Source organism: Homalodisca vitripennis, chromosome X (genome assembly GCF_021130785.1).
Source record: "Homalodisca vitripennis isolate AUS2020 chromosome X, UT_GWSS_2.1, whole genome shotgun sequence".
NCBI classification, from domain to species: Eukaryota; Metazoa; Arthropoda; class Insecta; order Hemiptera; family Cicadellidae; genus Homalodisca; species Homalodisca vitripennis.
The window spans coordinates 92,995,999-93,015,641 of record NC_060215.1 but is presented as its reverse complement, the minus strand read 5'-3'; the positions used below and the strand labels follow the sequence as shown (position 1 = coordinate 93,015,641).

Below are 19,643 nucleotides of genomic sequence, written 5' to 3'. Positions count from 1 at the left end.
AAGCGAGAGACTGGACGGGATTATTCAAAATATTCGTCGTTGCTACTTTCAATAAAGACTGAAAAAGAAAATTCATTCTGATAGGCTGATAGAGATATATTAATCAATTTATAACTAAATCTCTGTTTATTTAAACTCTGTCACTTGCTAATTTTCAACCCATAACCAAATATAGTGACACACAAATAATCCTTTTAGTTAATCATTCAATTTTAGTAAGTCTCACTTAAGTCTACACCCCATTTCAACAAAACCAGACTAGTCTACCATACCAAACCATATCATTAGCTTAACACGTAGGAAGCATACTGTCTTTCCACTAGTCCCAAAAACTATTCCAACTAGTTCAGAATCTAGTTCACACCCATTCCTGAAACGATAATGTCAGAACTGAAACATAAATACCAAACATAAAAAGATTCAATGCCCATAATACTAAGTATTATCGTAGAATAAAGAGTATTAAAATATCTCTTTAAAATGTATTTATTTTATTCGTTTTAAAGATTGAAACTTATAAAATTGTATTGTATGAGTAACTCATACTGGGACTTGAGTCATATTGTTAAGTTTAGAGGCGCCTTTATTAAACGACGGACGTACTGAATTATAAGCTTTACAATAACTTGTAGGCTCTTAGTTTTTTTAACTAAACAACACAATTTTAACTTTGATTTCAAAACCTTAAACATATCAGCAATTATACACATAGGAAAGGAAATCAAAATAATGATTCGATAATATTAACCGCGTCACTTTAAGAAACTAATGTAACTGTAAACTTACGTACTTTCGAAGTGTACTGATTATTTTGTATTTTAAATCATAACTTTTATATTTCTAAATAAATTTACTTTATTTGTAAGTAAATTTTTAATTTCTATTACGATTATTATTTAATGTATAATTGGATTGTTGTACACTTCTTTAGCATCAAAAAGTAGCTTAAATTATCATAATTACGACCACTGGTCTTGTTTTTATTTGTTAGAGATTTGAAAAAATGTTAGTTAACATCTTTAATAGATATACCGCGTGTCCCACGAAGAGGTTTAAACGTTTGATTTTATATTACTTGCCCATTTAAGCACCGAACATTTTCAAACTCTACACAATTAATTAAATAGGGTTTAAAAATATTCTGTAAAAAACTCAGCCATATTCTATAGCAATAAAGCATTTCAATCAGAAAATTAGAACATTGCATATTAAAAAGAAATACAATTACAGTCCACAATTATTCGAACTTTAATCCATCCATAGCGACACGATGATAACAGACCGTAACAAATGAATCGTACGCCCTTACAAAGAAATTCTGCGGTATCCGAAGAAATTCCTCCTCAATTGATTGTTTTAATTCCTCATCTTTATTGAAGCTACGAGTATAAACCTGTTCCTTTAAGTAACCCCATAAAAAGAATCACACACACAGTTAAATCTGGGCATCGGGGGCGGCCAATCTAAATAATGAATTCCACGACCAATGCAACGCCATGAATATTGTCATTTAGTAATCGCTTTACAGGATTTGCGAAATGAGGATGAGCACCATCTTGTTAGAAGATTGCTTGACCCATTACTGGAACCGTAAAATGAAGCAAGACTTGTTCATTTAAAACCTGTTCATACCTATTCCCAGTCATTGTACTGTCTGAAATGTCGTAAGATAGCACCCCATTATAACTGACAGCTGCCCAAACAGTAATTCGTTTTGATCTGAGTGTCTTTCGAAGGTATGTGTGGATTACCGGTGTTGTAATAATTAAAATTATGCTTATTTACAACACCGTTGCGTTAGAAAGTGAACTCATCTAAAAGAAAATTGAGTATGCCAATTAGGATCTTGCTCAAGAAACTCAATGATACGAGAACAAAATTCCACTCACCTGTCCGGATCATCTTCAAGATGATTATGGACAAGGTGACTTTTGTAAAATCTAATTCTCTTTTTCTTAATTATTATTATTATAAACTAAAGACTTTGGAACACTAGTTTCAAGTTAAAAGTGGTTACGGTTTAGACAATAGACAAAATTCTTTATTAAAGAGAACAGCAATAGTGTCATGAGTATAAGTATATATGGTTATGTTATAGATATGAATGTTCATGAATCTGTGCATCTCAGGTAATCTTCTCTTGCACTTATGAATACTTCTAGTGTGTACACTGGTCTGCTCACGAGGAAGTCATGTAGTCTTCTTTTTAGGGCTGTTCCTTTGAGCTGCTTTATTGATGTTGGTAGAAGGTTTCACAGTTTCCGGCCATTGTAAGATGGACTTTTTCCATACAGGGTTGTACGGTGTATTGGCAGAAAATAGTTTTTGGAATTTCTTATATTGTATTTATGGAAGTCTTCATTGGTTTGCAAATTTAACTTGTCGATACATAAAATAACATCTAGAATGTATAGTGCTGTGACTGCCAGTATCTCCAGGGTTTTGAAGGCTTGTCTGCAGCTCTCTTGAGGTCCAAGCTCAGCAAAAATTCGTATGGCTTTTTTCCTGTAAAATAAGGATTCTGTTGTTGTTAGTGGCTGATGATCTGCCCCATACAGCAATTCCATACCTCAAGTGGGATTCGATCAGAGCGTAGTAAGTTGTTTTTGCAGCCTCCAGGTCACTAATCCATTTAATTCGTCTTAAGGCATAGATTCCAGTGCTGATTTTTTTTCAGAGATTGTTTACATGTTCTGACCGTATGAGATTGTTATCAAGAATAACCCCTAGAAATTTTGCAGAATTTTTCATTGGTATATCATGTATGTTAGTGATATAGTCTTTTTTCTTCCTGAAGTTGACTTGAATTGTTTTGGATGAATTTACATCTAGGTCGTTCCTCTTGCAGTAATTGAGTGCTTTGTTAAGAGAACTTGTGGCTGCTGTGTGGATTCCAACAGCTGTGGCATTCTTAACCAGGAGTATTGTGTCGTCAGCATACATTACACAGGTGGTGTGTTGGTCTTGAACATGTTCGAGGAAGTCATTTACAAAAAGAACAGGGCCGAGCACGGATCCTTGAGGTACTCCACGGTTGATAGGCAAAGGGTTAGATTTATATGTGGTTGTAATACCACAACTTGTGCTTTGAACCTCAACTATTTGGGAGCGGCCTGTTAAATAACTAACTAACCAATTTTTTGCTGTGACTTCTATACCCAAAGATGTTAGCTTTTTTGCAATTATGACGTGTCCTAGGCGGTCAAATGCCTTGCTATAGTCAAGTAGCAGGGCAGTAACATTGTTATTTGTCAATTTGTTTAATAATAAATTCAACAAGGCTAATTATGGCAGTTGCGGTCGACTTTCATTTTAAGAACCCATGTTGGCTATTAGTGACAATGTTTTGATGATTTAGATGTGAAATGAATCTATTTAAGACTACTTTTTCTATAATTTTTGAAAATGTTGAAATCAGAGAAATGGGATGGTAATTTTTCACATCAGTAGTTAGTCCTTTTTGTGCTTAGGAGAAACCTTTGTCAGTTTTAGTGCTGATGGGAACTCACTGAGAGTTAAAGATTGATTGATTATACTGACTAGAGGTGGCGTAAGCTCGTTCACACAGTGATTTACAATTTTAGATGAATACTCATCTATTCCACTGGAAGATTTCACGTTAAGTGAGTTTATAACAGATGTCACCTCTTTGTCATTAGTCAGTTGTAAACATAGTGGGGTGTAGATATTGTTATCTGGAGTATGGTCCATTTTATTACTATTATCAGGTCTTAGGTGGTCTTTGTTTTGTTTTGGTGTCAAGTCAGCTATTTCAGTGAAAAGTGTGTGTCCTGCAACTTTATAAGGATTATCCGACTCCTCACCATTTACTGACATGCAGAGTTGATCTGGATAATCTTTTCTGTGCTTTCTCTCTTTAACTCTGTGTTTAACTGGAGTGCGGAAATACCAAAAATGCCACCATTTTGTATCAACAATTGCTAGAGAGCTAAAATTTTTAGAATATTTTTAAAACCCATTGTGTAGAGTTTGTAAATGTTCGGTGCATAAATGGCAACTAATATAAAATCAAACGTTAAAACATCTTCGTGGGACACCCAGTATAATTAACTAAAGCAACAATTAAACATGACCCTATTATTATTTACTCTAAAACGATTTAATAACCTTGTAATCCAGTAAAAAATAGAAAAGGGTTGGTGTTTTATACCTCTAAAAATAAAAATATTTGAGCGTACAGAACAAAAGAGAATTCTGTTTTGGTAGAACTAAATTCCAACCCAATTAATAATAAATGCACTACATGCATGCGTTAGAGTGGCTTACTATTAGACTATGGTTTACATTCTAAAATTTTACGATGGAAGATTTTGGAGGTGAGAGGAGAATTTTGTATTCGAACATAATTTATTTTAACCCGTAAAATCACCAAACAAACTAAATAATTCTTTTGAAACTTTTAATTGCACTGAGTATGAAGACTTTTAAAATTTAACACATACCTGACAAAGCGGAGTATTGCAGTTAGCTTTGTAATGAATTAAAATTTCATTTTTATCGTCAAATCTGTTATATGAAGTTGCATGTTCAGCATTTATTAAGTACAGAAACTTCTGCGGTGAGGTTTGCGTGATACCTTTGACTATAGCTTCTATGTGGCACATGGAGTTTACGGGAATGAGGTTTTCTTTAGGTCGACAGCAATATTCATGCACATTCCTAGAAAGATAACATTCCCCCAACAATAAGGCTTTACGATTTGTTGTTTGGCTACAAAGACTGTCTTCGGCGCTATTCCCTTACGCCACATTTGTTGGACTGGTCTCGATCTTTGGTTTTGTTCTTAAACTTACTCCTGAATTTAACCTTATCTGAGTAAGAAAAAAAATGTATATCTTATTAGGTCTATATTTTACCCACCTTTTGATAAAATATATTTTGGTGAAGTTATCCAGAGGATTGATGCTTTGTCCAAAAGTACCATAATAGTAATTCGGAATTGTTATGTCTGTTTTTATACCTTTTTAATCAGCAATGAAATTATATATTATTTTAAACTGTGTTGTAAATCTTTTTAAATGTTATTGAAATCTCTACCGACATTCGGCGATATTCAGAGTAAGAATTAGATATGGCTACCTGGAAGTCCTGAAATGGTCTGTTTGAATGTACAAGATGGTTTTGAACTATAGACAGACTTACAAAATGTAGCAATAGAGACTGAGATGAATTTTACAACTGTCTCCATAGAATGAAATTTTTTTTAAATAGTTGAAGAACTTGTAGTGTTCTGAGAACATTAATACCAATATCATACAACATGAAGAGCTCAGCCAGGACCAGAAACATACCTAGAACCTACTATGCCTCATCACTCGTACTGATCACTGGGTTAATTGTTGACTTATTTTCTCTACCGCACAACAGATGTTTGCGTAGGAATTAAATTTCAGTTATAGGTTCAATTTTATATGTTTCTCACATCACCACAAAATGCAATATAATAGCTATTGGTTGATAGTTATTCGTGGTTTGAACACGGTCATCGTTTGGAAAATATATATTTTAAGGAATTGATCGCTCCAGAAATCAATAAGAGAAAGGTACACAGATATTGGTGCTGTTAACACCAATGAATAAATGTGGCTGTTCTCCAACGAGCCGAAGCTATCAGCCAACTCGTGGGTTCAATAATCGATACGTTGTTAATGAAGCTCATTATCAAAGGGCATTTTCACAAAATCTCTTGTGGTGATTCAACAATTCTAGTAACATTATCTATTGTATATTATGCACAGTACACATCTGATCTAAATTGTCAGATATTGAATACATAAACATCAATTATGATAAAACAGTTTGAGAAAACTAATTCAATTAGATTATAGAATTCCCGCAGAAATAAAAGGTTTGACAGTCTCAGGTCGCTTATCTCAGTTTAGAAAGTTTGATATCCATTAATGATATGTCATCGTACAGTTTTAATGTTTTGATTTTTCGATATAAACTAAAATAAGTTAAAATAGCATTGTGTGATTCATTACTGTATGACTATATGGTAGTCATACACAGATTCTATATACAATGCCATTTTGTTCAATTGTTTTGTGCCATGAAGAGCTGCCCTAAACTGTCGAACCAAACTATTAAAAGCTTTGACAAGAGTTTAATTTTATTATTTAGGTTTGTACTAAATCACATCCTATGTCATATATTTTTAGTTTTAAAAACATGAATACTGATTTATGAAATATACATTTGCATTTACCAAACCCTAAGACTGAGACTAAACTCCCTGAAATACTTCCGATCGGTAGCTAACTGAGGGTACTTTTCACACATACGAGTGTACCTAATAATTCGGTAATAATTTCATAAAGATGCTCAGGGATATTATAAAAATGACTAGAAATCAAAATTTGTATCAATTTAAAACTGACTTAATCAATTGCTGGCTTACTTAATCTAGAAGATCTTCAGTTAAGGAGTTTTTAATAACGTTCCAACCGATTCGGAGGAAATCTCGGAAAAGACCGTCATCAAGCAAGTTCAGTAAAAGTAAATAAATATTCTAGTGGGTTATTTAACTTTATACGTGACAGGTCGTACGTAATTGTTGCGTTTTTACGTTATTGTAACGTATTTATGTATCGATGAGAATTACTAAATAGCTTAATTTTTATCAACATTGAAGTTAGTTGATTGATTAATTTAGTTTTATTAATTGTTGCACTAACTAGTGTTAGTTACAGAAATTTCAGCTTTGAATTTGAGAGCAATAGATTCATATTTATTATTATTATTTTAAAAGTTTGTTCTTTGTCATTTTCTTTTCATAATTTCAATTTATTATGTAGAAGAAACACTTTGACTAAACAAATTCATTACACTATTTCTATATGTTAAGTTCCATAATTTTCTTTCACATTACCTGTATCTGCAATATTAATAAACCACTTCTTTCTTTCAAAACGGAATACGAAAATACTAGATTGTGGGTGTGGCTGTAATCTCTAAATTCAAACCTTAAATATTGCACTTAGATGCAGGCATTCGTAGATAGAAGCACTGATAATGAAACATTTTAAAATTGATTTTAACCGTAACTTTAAAGATAATTTTGTAACAGTAACCGTAACAGTCATTTTATGAAACATTTTGTATCTGTTGAAGTTGTTATTTACCAGCGCAAGGAACTGCTAAACAGCTATAATAACTGCAATATTTCCGGAATTACAGCTGCCTCTACAGTATTTAAGAAGTGCCCCTTTGTTAACAGTCCTAATCCTGTAGTATATTTTTAGGAATGTTGCATCCTTCTCTAGGAAGAAAGTAATTGTAAAATACAATATTACTTAATTACCTGTAATTATATTTAAATAAACAGGTCTACATTAATTAAATTACGTTTTAATAGTTTTAATTACATTACCAAAATTATTTAGAAAAATAACACATTAAATTTTCTAAAGGGGTTAAAATAGTCGCTAAATTTACTTCCTTATTATTCGAAGAAAGCTCTTCCAAAAAACTCTATGATCGATCCATATCCCAGGTTTGATTAGTTTGATATCCTACCAGTAGTATTTGTTTTCGTGATGCAAGATATTCTACTATCAGAATATGTTTTCTGTCAAAATTATTTGAAATCAAATGCAATGACAGAGTTATCGAATATTTAAAATTTGCAATATAATCCCATATTTATTAATATAAGACATATTTATTTAGTCTGTCTTTAAATATTGGTGTATTACTGTCATTTTTAATGCTCTGTGTGCTCAATTATTTTAATAACTACACGAAGTAATGATCGTAATGTAAATGGAGCTCATATGGCAGACAGGTGTTAATTATAATAAGCCAGTGAATGCATTTAAACAACAGCACATATTAATTTATTAATTGAGTTACTTCAAATTGATCTAAACATACGGTTGGGTATAGAATTAGTAGATAAAAATAGAATGAAAAAGGTAACAGGAAAATTCTGTTATAGTAAGACACAGGCTATAAATCATAATATTATCATATAAAACTAATTAATTCATCTCAGTAAAAAGTCCATTACACTTTTTGTTAGGAAGGTGAATTTAATTTACAATTATTATGATTATTTTTAAATTGTGTATGCAAAACTTATCTTCTTCAACTAAAATAAAACACCTTTTGAGGTAAGACATATAAAACATTTCAGTACTAAGTATTAAAATGCATTTACAAATTTAATTATGATAGGGCTATTGAAATATTGACAGATCGTAATTAAATTAACATTACACTAACTAACATAGAACAGCTAAAATTCACACATATTTCAAAAGGCGCATCAGAATGTAAATTTTAACGTTTAACTTATTAACCCTTAGCGAGCCACAAATAAATAACCAAAACTACTCCTAAGAGCCATACACCTTAAAAATAAAAAAATTCCCACATACCAAAACCAATTTTTTTTTATAATTCTTATAACATAAGAGGTAAGAAAAACAACAAAATATTTTTTTTTCACTCTTTATTGTTAATTTACAGCAAAAAAATGGTAAAATCATAATTTCACTGAAAAAAGTTAATTTTTACATTCTATGTGTTCATATATAATATTAACAATAGTTGAACACAATAATTGTAATATTATACAAAAACCAAGCATACAGTAATTTTTATTTAGTGAAAATATAAAGAATATAGTAAAAATGTATATATATACAAATTAAATAAAAGCAATAAAACTACAAAAAAATTTCAATTTTCCAATTATAAAATAAAGAACACACTACATTTTACAATATTATAACATGTGAAAACTTAAAAATGATACTTATTGAAAATGAGCTACATATATGTGATCCTTAGGCGTAGGTTTGTTGTGTGTGGTACAGCTCAAAATACACGTCAGAATGCAAGACAGGCTTCGATGCGCACGTCTTGCGCACAATAAAGCCCTACATCACGATAATATTACATAAACTACACTGTACATTGGGTAAAAATATTGATTAACATCAAAATTGAAAAGATAAATACGTGGATCGAAAATGGAAGGGCGAATAAACATCTACCTCACGGAAAGCTACAGGCAGACTGAGCGCGCGTAAGTAGACGTCGTTGGCTCTGCGGGAGATTATGATCATCCGGCCGCCCGCCATTTTGTCGCTCGCACAAGAGCCGTGACCTTAAAAATAGACACAAACGGTTGTCCCTTGTTTAAATAAACCTCGTTTAAACAGTTTTTACTAATTTTGTTACCCAGAAATGCTTATAAATAATGTATATAAAAAAAAAATTGATTTTGCGTCAGTGGACGTCGTTGGCTTTTAGCGCTAGTTTAGGCATGACGTCATTGGCTCGGAAAGGGTTAAATTAAAATAATTTATACGCAGACTGGTAATGTAAAATCAATTGGTATTAAGGTATTCACAGTTTGTATTGTTTGAACTACCTATACATTACGTTGTTAATAATGACTTTTTGTAAACTACAACACAGTTTAATTCAAATTAAATTTTTTTACTATCGTTTACGTTACAAAATATATAGCAGTCGTCAGAATAGTTTTTTTTTTTAATTTAACACACGTAAACATTACAGCACCAGTAAAACATACAGTAGTATATGCTCTCATAACCCTCTCATTCCTGCAAATATTCCCACTTACAGCGCCGGTTGTTAGTCTACTGATTGACCGGGTAATTGTTCGTAAGCCCCCCGTCCTGTGCCCCTCCCCCCTACAGATCGGCAGGTGTCTTCTTGTCTCATATCCATGTATATCTCAACCCTTTGTTCGGGAAATTTGTGACATACAAAATGAGGTTGTCTCTAAAATTTACAGACTAGGCAGAGTTAACAGTGTTGAAGGCATCTTTGCAAGATTCTCTGAACTTCAGTTGTGAAGTAATATCAGAATAGTTGGCTTTTTATTTTAAAAATCTTCAGAACTAACCATTTGCCCTGCCCCCACCCCACCACAAAACCATACCTTCAGTGTGGCAAATCAATCCGTAATACGCCGCCCTCAGAACATGGTTAGGGCAGTATTATGAGCATTATAATTCAATCCCCGAACTTGGAATATTCCCAGGAATTTAGAATGATAAACTTCATCTGGATGAGGATTGTGGTTCTCTGGTTCTGATTGTGGCCCAATTCTCGTTTGGATTGAGGTTCTCTTATAGAATGAGGTCAATAATTAATTTTTTATATTAAAAAAAAATGTTTAAAATCTAAAATACTATTGCTTTAATAATTTTGGCATTTCTATAATGGAATAACTTTGAAGTTTTGTTTGAACATACTGAACACATAAACTAGAAAGATACAAACTGTTCAGGTGTTAATTACCTAAAAGTGAACATAAACGTAGTTTACTATTTACAATTTTACCACTATTTGTAATATCGGGTTTTTATACTTTTTCGTGTGAAATTAAGGTTATGCTTGTCCCAAATATACTTGTGCCATAGACTGTAAACAAAGAAAAATTTATTTTATTTTCAATAATTCATGAAAATGTACCAGATAATAATTTATTAATTATTATTATAATTAGCAACCAAATATATAAGTTAAGCAAATATAGGTAAAAAAGAGGTCAAATTTGATTACTGAAATAATTGTGCGAAATATCATTTATGCTTTTATAAAAATACCCCACCCTATTGCCTCCAATGTCCAAGTAAATAGCTTAGTTTCATAAATTAAGATTTTTACCGCTACTGAATGTAGTTCATATTTTGTTTGATTTAATAATTTGTGTATGCAGATTGTAGATGCAGAGTAGATTTTGAACGAGTCGGCGTTTAAAACAGTTTTCACAGATGTCAGAAACAGATTAGTAAAATTTTGTATACATAGCCAACGGAATTTTGGCGAACTTCCATACAGCCTTATTTAATTATGTTTACTAAGTATATTGGAGTTATGAAAAGATTTTTAAAGCATGGAGGTATACGAGAACACTAGAAATCAAGCTTTTTTTGTTTGTTTGTACACGTAACCCAAATACTCGTAATTTAAAATGTTATTTTTAGCAATAGTCATCGAGGGGAATAACTAATTTTATTCATTTCCATCGATTCAGTAGATAACAACATATTATTACAATTTTCACTTAAATTAAGTGGACAAACGGAGTAGTCTTCCACTTACCCTGTAGTTTTATATCTGCCTAATAAGGAGGCGGTCCACTTAGTGAAGCACACCACACTACTAACAAGTTTCTACAGCAACGGTAATGGAACTATAACTATAATTATGGCATAGAGTATTACATTCTTGTTATAGCACTTAAATATACGATACTTAACTTTTAGCGGAGCAATTTAAGTTGATAAATATCGTGTTCTACTTAATCGATGAGTAGGGGACAATCTAACTTTCTATTCAGCTCCAATTAAGTTAGTAAATATCGTGTTCTCATCACTTAATGAGTAAAAATGATTCCAACCTCTCACTCTGGTTGGAATCATTTAAGTAACTTACTTTGGTTTCCTTCACAGTAATGGAATATGTATCTGTGCCATTGAAGTTACTAAATATCGTGTTCCCAACACTCAATGACTAGAAATGAATCTAACCTCTTATTTAGATAATTTAAGTTAGTAACCTTTTGCTTCTCCACAAAAATGAATACAGGTGGATCTGTCCCTTTAACTTTATTTAGTTACGTTAATAAGAGGGTTCCTCCACAATCAATCAGTGAAGGCGCAATTCGTAAATTGGTTTTAGTATAGTTTTATTAGATTATACATTATGGGCTCGACTGTACAAAGTTAGAAATATATTTCAAGACTGAAAGTACCCCAAATTGTGTAACCTGATTACACTGATTACAATCTACTCATTCCTAAATGAATTAACAACTGTTTAATAGGAGCCCAAAGACATTTACATGAGTTACAACATAACAAAGTAAAATTTAATAAATTATCTGGAACATACAAGAAATACTACATACACAATAAAATATGTGGGGAATGTTAGCAATACGTGTAGTGAATATAAGAAAATAAATAGAAATTAAACAAAAGAAAACCTTTATTTCATATCAATTTATTTCTTTTAACACTAATCAAAAGAAGTTTCAATTATCTGTTGACCTGAATGGCATATCTTTGCACTTTTAACGAGCTATAATAAATTTAAATATGTAAAAATGATTTTATAGGAAATAAAGTATGTAATTAAGTTTAAAATGAAAGGAAAACATAATATGTCACTGGATACAAATCACGTGAAACTATTCTCATGAAGAGTATCGTGTAATCAGATCCAAACATGTATCGTGAAGTGTACCACATGTACTTTCTGAAACTTGTTCTGATCTCAGTCGAAACAACGTTAGAAGGGAGGTTCTTATGAGTGATATCTGACTTTACCTCCGGATTTAAATTTCTTAAGGCGACCCCACTTTCATCCTTACACTGACTGTTCTACTAGCCTGTGCGAGAATCTTATCAAACAGAATAAGGGGAGACAGTTGGTACTGTACAAGGTATTGATGAAAATGACAGAGATATGAACTTGGGCTATGCCCAACTCAGATCCAAAGTCTAACGAAGTTATCCCGTTGGTGTTAATTAACTGGAATAAATTATAATTATAGATACAAATTATACAAAATTATAGTTTGGGAAATTTCTTTCGTTATGTGCACTCCGACCTCAATAAAAACAAAAATACATTCTGGATTTTGCTGTCTGGAGAAGTATTGTGATTGTTATTACAGCCTTCATGGTGCAAAGGCTGATAACATTCTACCACCCACTTATCAGATTTTTTAAATATAATCTACAAGTAGATTAATAACTGCCAAAGATTCGTTAAATCTAGTATAAATTTCATTATTAGTAGAATAAGTTTTGTAAAACAACACTTTTCGTCATTAAATTTATTTTTGGAATTTCTCCTCAATTACAATTGATTTAGTCTCTTACTTTAATCCGAATTTGCAGAATCCTGACATTAATAGTAGGCTTGTGATTGCAGGCGGTGCCAGTCACCATGGAGTACGTTATCCGAGAGCGTGGCCCCATGACCACCCTGGGCGGAGTAGAGGGTCTGGCTTTCGTTAACACCCGTTACGCCAACAGATCTGGTCTCTACCCGGACATCCAGTTTCACATGGCTCCTGCCTCCATCAACTCGGATGCGGGGGCCAGAGTCAAGGATATCTTGGGCATCACCGATAAGATTTTCAACGTTGTCTACAGACCTCTGTCAACCACGGACACTTGGACCATCCTGCCGTTGCTGCTGCGCCCCAGGTCTCGCGGATGGGTCCGACTCAGGTCCAGAAACCCTTTCCACTATCCCGTTATCAACGCCAATTACTTCGATGATCCAGCTGACATCGCCACTCTGGTAGAGGGTGTGAAAATCGCCCTAAGGGTAAATCCTACTTGAGTTCACTGTGCTTTAACTACATCCATTAATTAATAAATAAATTCATTATTTTCATCAAATTAAATCACAGTAAATGTATAAAACAATAGTTTCTCCGATAGTGACCATTGGAGTTAACGGATTATTATTGACAAATTGCAAATGAGTTAATTAGTAATATAATTGAATTTAATTTAATGTTTCCGATCCTACCCATTTAATTTACAAAGGGAGTTTAAAACAAAACATAAAAACTTTTGGCGAACCTAAAAACTTTTAGAGTTTACAAATATTCCCTATTTCTATGTCTTTACAGTACAGATAAAGTGTAAAACTTTGTAAATATATCTTTTTTGTTTCAAAAACATTATTTTTAGAGTTTCAATCATTTTGTTAAATATGTTTGTGTTATGTAAACTTAATAAGAAATGTATTGTTAATGAATTATTTGCATAATTTATACTTCCCTTGTGGTATCAAATATTTCACCACGCATTAGGTAAATTATGATGTTAAAAAATAACATTAAAAAAAATGTAGAATAAATTCCTTTAATCTTTATATGATTCATTAAATACAACCATCTTATGGTTGATCTATGATTTCATTACCCTTTAATAATTCTTATCACCAATTAGTAAATAATAATTTGCAGTAATTATTAGGATACGCAACAAATATTTGTTTATGAAAACATACTATTACGATTTTTCCTAAGTGATAGTACATAACAAAACTGTGCTTCAATGTTATTCGTACGATGACTCTGCGTACGTTTTCACTATGAAAAGAATTGTATATAAAAAGACTAGTTCTATAATTAAACGACAAATAATTGTAATCAAAGGGATATTACAAGGGTTGCCTTTGTTTAAAACCACGGAAGTATAAATATAATATTTTTTATTCTTTATTATTTATACTCTTTTAGCATTTCACTGTCGCTGGTTTGAACTATTAATGGTTTTATAATTTCTGTCGGTAGGTGAGCAAGGGGTCAGCGTTCCGGCAGTTCAACTCACGTCTGCACCGAATTCCTTTGCCGGGCTGCAAGAAACACCTCTTCGGCACCGACGGATATTGGGAATGTGCCATCCGGCACCTGACGATGACTATATACCACCCGGTGGGCACCTGCAAGATGGGTCCAGCCGGAGATCCTGACGCTGTCGTAGATCCCAGGCTCAAAGTGCACGGTATCACCAACCTGCGCGTCATAGACGCATCCATAATGCCGAACATTGTAAGCGGAAACACCAACGCGCCCACTATCATGATAGCTGAAAAAGGCTCGGATCTTATCAAGGAAGACTGGTTGAGTGGTCGTCGTTGGGATTATGAAAAGATGAGATGATGTTTTAAAGACTAACCTTAAAGTCCGGGGTGCGCAAAAGGCTCTTAAGGTTTAAATGTATGACAATAAGCCACCCCATAGAGGTAGAACCTGAAAGTTCTGGTAAAAGCCTCCACCGTCGAGTTTAAAAATCTTTTTGAAATATCAACGACTTTAAGATCATGGTCTCAGAAAATGCTTAAGGAATATTTGACTCCAGAGAAAATCTAGTAGATGTTTCACTTCCAAGGATGCATTTTTTTCGTATGGCGAAATATACAAATCGTATGTTTGCAGTTTATCGTTTGTGGATGTTTGATTTTAAATCCTAAAATTTTCTTTGGATGAACCTTTTTAAAAAAATGAACGGTTTAGCTCCATTTCATGATCACGAAAAATTACTGAAATATGACCATAGTTTTGATGAGTACGAGCATTCTCTTTATGTGTTTCAAAGGTAATGCGTAGTTTCGTAGATTACGTCTTCAACAAGCGCTTGACAACCTTAAGTCTTAATTAGTTATAAGTGACTAAACAGTTCTATAACTGAACAATCATGCCGAAGGACAAGTTAGGAGTGAAATATGTAGGACAAGTTCATGTTAGGAAACGAATTTAAGTATGTACGTAAAAACATTCATGCAACTAAGGTCCTTCATATATTAATTGCAGGTGCAGGCAAGAAATCTTTCTAAAGTTGTCCCTATTCGCTCCGAAGGTTTTACAGAAATATATTCATTATACATATTGGACACTATGAATGGTTAGTGAACGGTATATAAACTGTGACTATATCAATACACGTCGGTCCTACAGGGAGAACTTAACTCTTATTGCTTTATCAGTGACCGAGTTCCACCCTCTCTCTTAACAAACAATGACATACATATATTTAAAGATAATGTAATTGCTATATTATATTTGTAGGTTTTTTACCACTGTTACCTGATCTACCTCTTATATGGTTATTTTAAATATGTTAGTTTGTATTACTGTAGGAAAATAAACTGATATTCTGTGTCATAGGTCAAGGTATGAGGGATATTTTAAACTGATAATTTGAAACTGAATATCAGATCGTCAATGCTGTATACAATTAATTTAACTGAGATTCATAAAATATAGAAGTATTTATTAAAGACTTAAAGAATACAATATATGAAAGACAAGGCGGGCTATTGTACCGATATGTGTGCAAACTATTTACAGGATAGGGAAAACATAAAAACATTCGTGTAGTTTGTCTGGTAAATTAACCCATTATTTGTTTTTACACCAATCGCACTAAATCCACCAGGGCAGTATATAAAATTGCTTTATATTTGACAACATAATGTATCAAACTTCCTATGATTTCGACGTATTCAATTTAATTTAATGCGTCAGAGGTGGTGCAATCGATCTTTGGTTGGAAAACATGTGTTTATGTTTTATCTATAACCCATAAAAATAAATTCCCTGAAGACAGGTTAAGGAGAAATAAAGTTTATCACTCCACGAGAAATTGCATTCGTGTAAAGTTGGTACTTCTAAATTGTAATCACGTCAAAAAAACGGCTGAAGATAAAAATGTGAACGTTTTACAACATGCACATGAGTTATAGCTACAAGTATTCGCATGTTTTTATTTTTGTGACATAACGCAATCACAATTTCAATTAAATACAATTTAATAAATTTACATGTTTTCAAAGTTTGTCTTACGGAAGTTATATTTTTATAGATAAAACACGGTACTTCCTCTAGTTATCTTTCAAAGACACACAGTAAAAACTTCATATCCTTATATTCAACCATTTTTCTCCACAATGTTCTAATTCAAATGCCTACCACTCCTTTTAAAATGATCAAATATTCTTTTCCAATCTATAAAAATAGTACCTTAAAGAATGGTGACAAATATGTACAGGTATCTTAAAATAAAAGAAAATAACATCCATGATATTCATCTTAGGATGCGTTTGTTCAAAAAAATTACTAAATATATAGTGGTTTTGTACGGAAATGAAATGCACACACTTTGAGCAGATCTCAAATTTAACTTCATAGGATAGGTCCACTTGATTGTCCTAGAAACTGCTGGCTGTTGTTTTGGTTTCTGGCTATAAGTGTCAACATTGATTTCTAGAATTAAATAATCGGGTAAAGAATATGTAGATAAGTTTTATTATGTATATATATTCATGTACAATTAACTTGTTATGTATATAACACAATTATTGTTATGTATGTGTCACACATATAATATTATTATCTAGTCAATAAGTGAATGTGACGTCCTAGAGAGCATAGCGTACAATTGGTAAAATTCGTGAATTCATGAAATTATAAATATATTGTGTTTTACAAATACATAACGTTCCAGCATTACTAATAGGAAATATAAGCAGCACTATACAAAGTAAAACATATAATACTAAAAAAACTAGAAATTGAGAAATAAGTTTTTAATTTTAGAGCTAAAACAGTAATTTAGTGTAGTTTTCTATCTAAACTTGTCGATGAACAGACTATGCACCAGACAGTTAATGCAAGTATTTCAATTGTATAATATTTGCAACAAAATATTTACAGCTTATTAACTTGTTAATCAATGTATCAGTTACTATTGATTTTAAATTGTTGGAGACTTTCTTTTCTTCCTAGAAACGATATAATTATTCATTTTATATATCTTAATCTATGTTAGTTTTGTTTGCCATCCGATGATAACTAACATACATTATTTGTTAATAACGTTGACTAGTAAATATGTTTTTATATTGTACTTAAATTGGAAAGTGACATTTAAAACCGGATGGTCATGAAAAAGTATTATATTATAACAATATTCCATAATAACAAGTCTTTTTTGTTTCTCTTCTCTTTCTGGTGAGAAGAAGATAATTTTAAGAGCATAAAACTAAACATAAATATAAATGTTAATGTGAACTAGAGGAATAGGAAACCTCGTCAATTATCTGCAATCATATCACCTAAGGCTTACGTAAATAATGTTAATTGATGTAATACAAAGCAAAAAAATAAACTGGTTTGCAATAAACTGGTTTTAAAATACGCTGTGAATAGTGTACTAATGTACATATTGAGTGAAGGGATTTTATATGTTTTGTCATTAAATTAATTATTTGTTATTACAAACTTTGCACATTATTAACCTTTAGTACAAGAATAAGTTATGTACTAAGTAGAATAGTATTGGATCGATTAGTTTAAAGGTTTAAGGTGGCAAACGTTGATTAATTGATTGTGTGAGGTACTCTCGATTTGCCTTCCATTATTTTGCCGCAATTCCATCGAAGATGTGGCACGAAGTAGTCTACCAATCTCTACCACTTTAACATGTTCCAGATTCCTTAATACCACTTGCTGACTCTTAAATAATATTATATAACATTAGGAAAGGACAACATTTCATGTGTAATGTTTATTTTGTAATTAATTACAACTACGAATAAGGATAGTGTAATGACGAAAACAAATAACCTGGATGTTGTAACTAGGAAACGTTTAGACCAGTTTTTTTTTTATTAGAAAGCGGTATTTTTTAGAGATATATAATGATTAAAAATATTTTAATAAGGTATTAAATTATATATCTATATAGATATAAACGAACTTTTTTATCGTTACAGATATATACACAAAATTGTATTGGAATACCACCAGTAACAAAGTTCATTCCATTCAAATGGTAGTTTCTTATGCAACTATTTTCTCCGTGCAGTTCATAGTAATGTTCAACACATGTACAACATTGCATAATGTAAGCATGAGCAGAGACTGACAATTATAACATAAGTATGAACATTTTATTTTTAAAACAAAGAAATAATTATCTCAAAATAAGTTTAACCCCTTGTATTTAATATGAATGATTCAACTCTTTCTGTATTTCTATAGCATTATAATTTTTTTATTTCCTGCAAAGCACGTACATTTCCAAATTTTAATTTTTGATCGGCTTTTAAATTTATAGCCCCTTTAAATTATATTAATAAATCAATAACACAGCCAATCAACGTTTCTCAAATGTATACAGTATTAATATAATATGTATACCACATATCTATAATGGTTGGTGTGTTGGTTATGATCGTCAGAAATCTATTTAATTTCCTGTTCACTACCCGTAGGCGGACATGTCTCAGAGCACTTGTCATGAGAAAATTATAAAAGCGTGATCAACTTAAACATTATTATAGATCTTCTTAGCTTTCCCTTTTTTGCACTCCTAGGCCGAACTTCTCTTTTTCGAGTAGTGTAACATTTTCAGATTCATTTAAGAGGGCAATACAGCTACGACGAAATTGATCGCGTGTGTGCTATAGTACCATAGTAGTTATGGTGATTAAGTATAGCTACAAATAGTATACCTATAATATAAGCTTAATACAAGAGGAAGCTTAATACGCCTGGCAGTGTAGAAGCCCACAAGACCGCAACACGACGCGCGGCACACCACGGTGTAATGAGAGAGAGACCCTACACGTATGTACGATAATAGAACCGTAGGTGAGGTAATTACAGTACATTTCTACGCATGTTAAATTATAGGGCATTAATGATAAATACAGCCCACGGTAAATAGTATGCGATTGGAAAATCGCTGTACGAATGTTTTCCTCAAGTAAACTATTGCTACTGATATAATTACTCAATTATCAACCAACGTAGCTTCATGTGACAGTTCTTCAGTCATTAGGTATACCAAACCGATAAAATGTTCAGTTTTAACATTTACATAGAAAAAAGGGTTCTATGATATATTTTATATTCAGGACTGCAATATTTAACTAAGCATGCAATAAAAATAATTAACACTGTATTGTGTTTAGAAATGTATTTATATATAGTATACATTGCAAATTATTAAAAAACACTAGAGCACAATATAACCCCTGTTGCAATTTTGCCACGAAGGGTCCTGACAAACCTCTTCTTCTGTCTGTCTGTCTACCTGGGT

The 19,643-nt window shown here is 32.1% G+C and overlaps 2 protein-coding genes across 2 annotated transcripts in view; one reads left to right on the top strand and one right to left on the bottom strand.

Moving 5' to 3' along the window:
• The window catches only part of LOC124369506 (glucose dehydrogenase [FAD, quinone]-like), a 30,615-nt gene extending 12,797 nt beyond the window's left edge, over positions 1 to 17,818 (top strand). The window contains exons 7-8 of the mRNA XM_046827521.1: positions 12,949 to 13,350; positions 14,330 to 17,818. Of these exons, the coding sequence (XP_046683477.1) occupies positions 12,949 to 13,350; positions 14,330 to 14,698 (771 nt within the window). The 3' untranslated portion in view covers positions 14,699 to 17,818. The remainder of the gene's footprint in view (positions 1 to 12,948; positions 13,351 to 14,329) is intronic.
• LOC124369504 (flotillin-2) overlaps positions 1 to 19,643 on the bottom strand; it is a 428,795-nt gene that overhangs the window by 298,031 nt on the left and 111,121 nt on the right. The window lies entirely within an intron of this gene.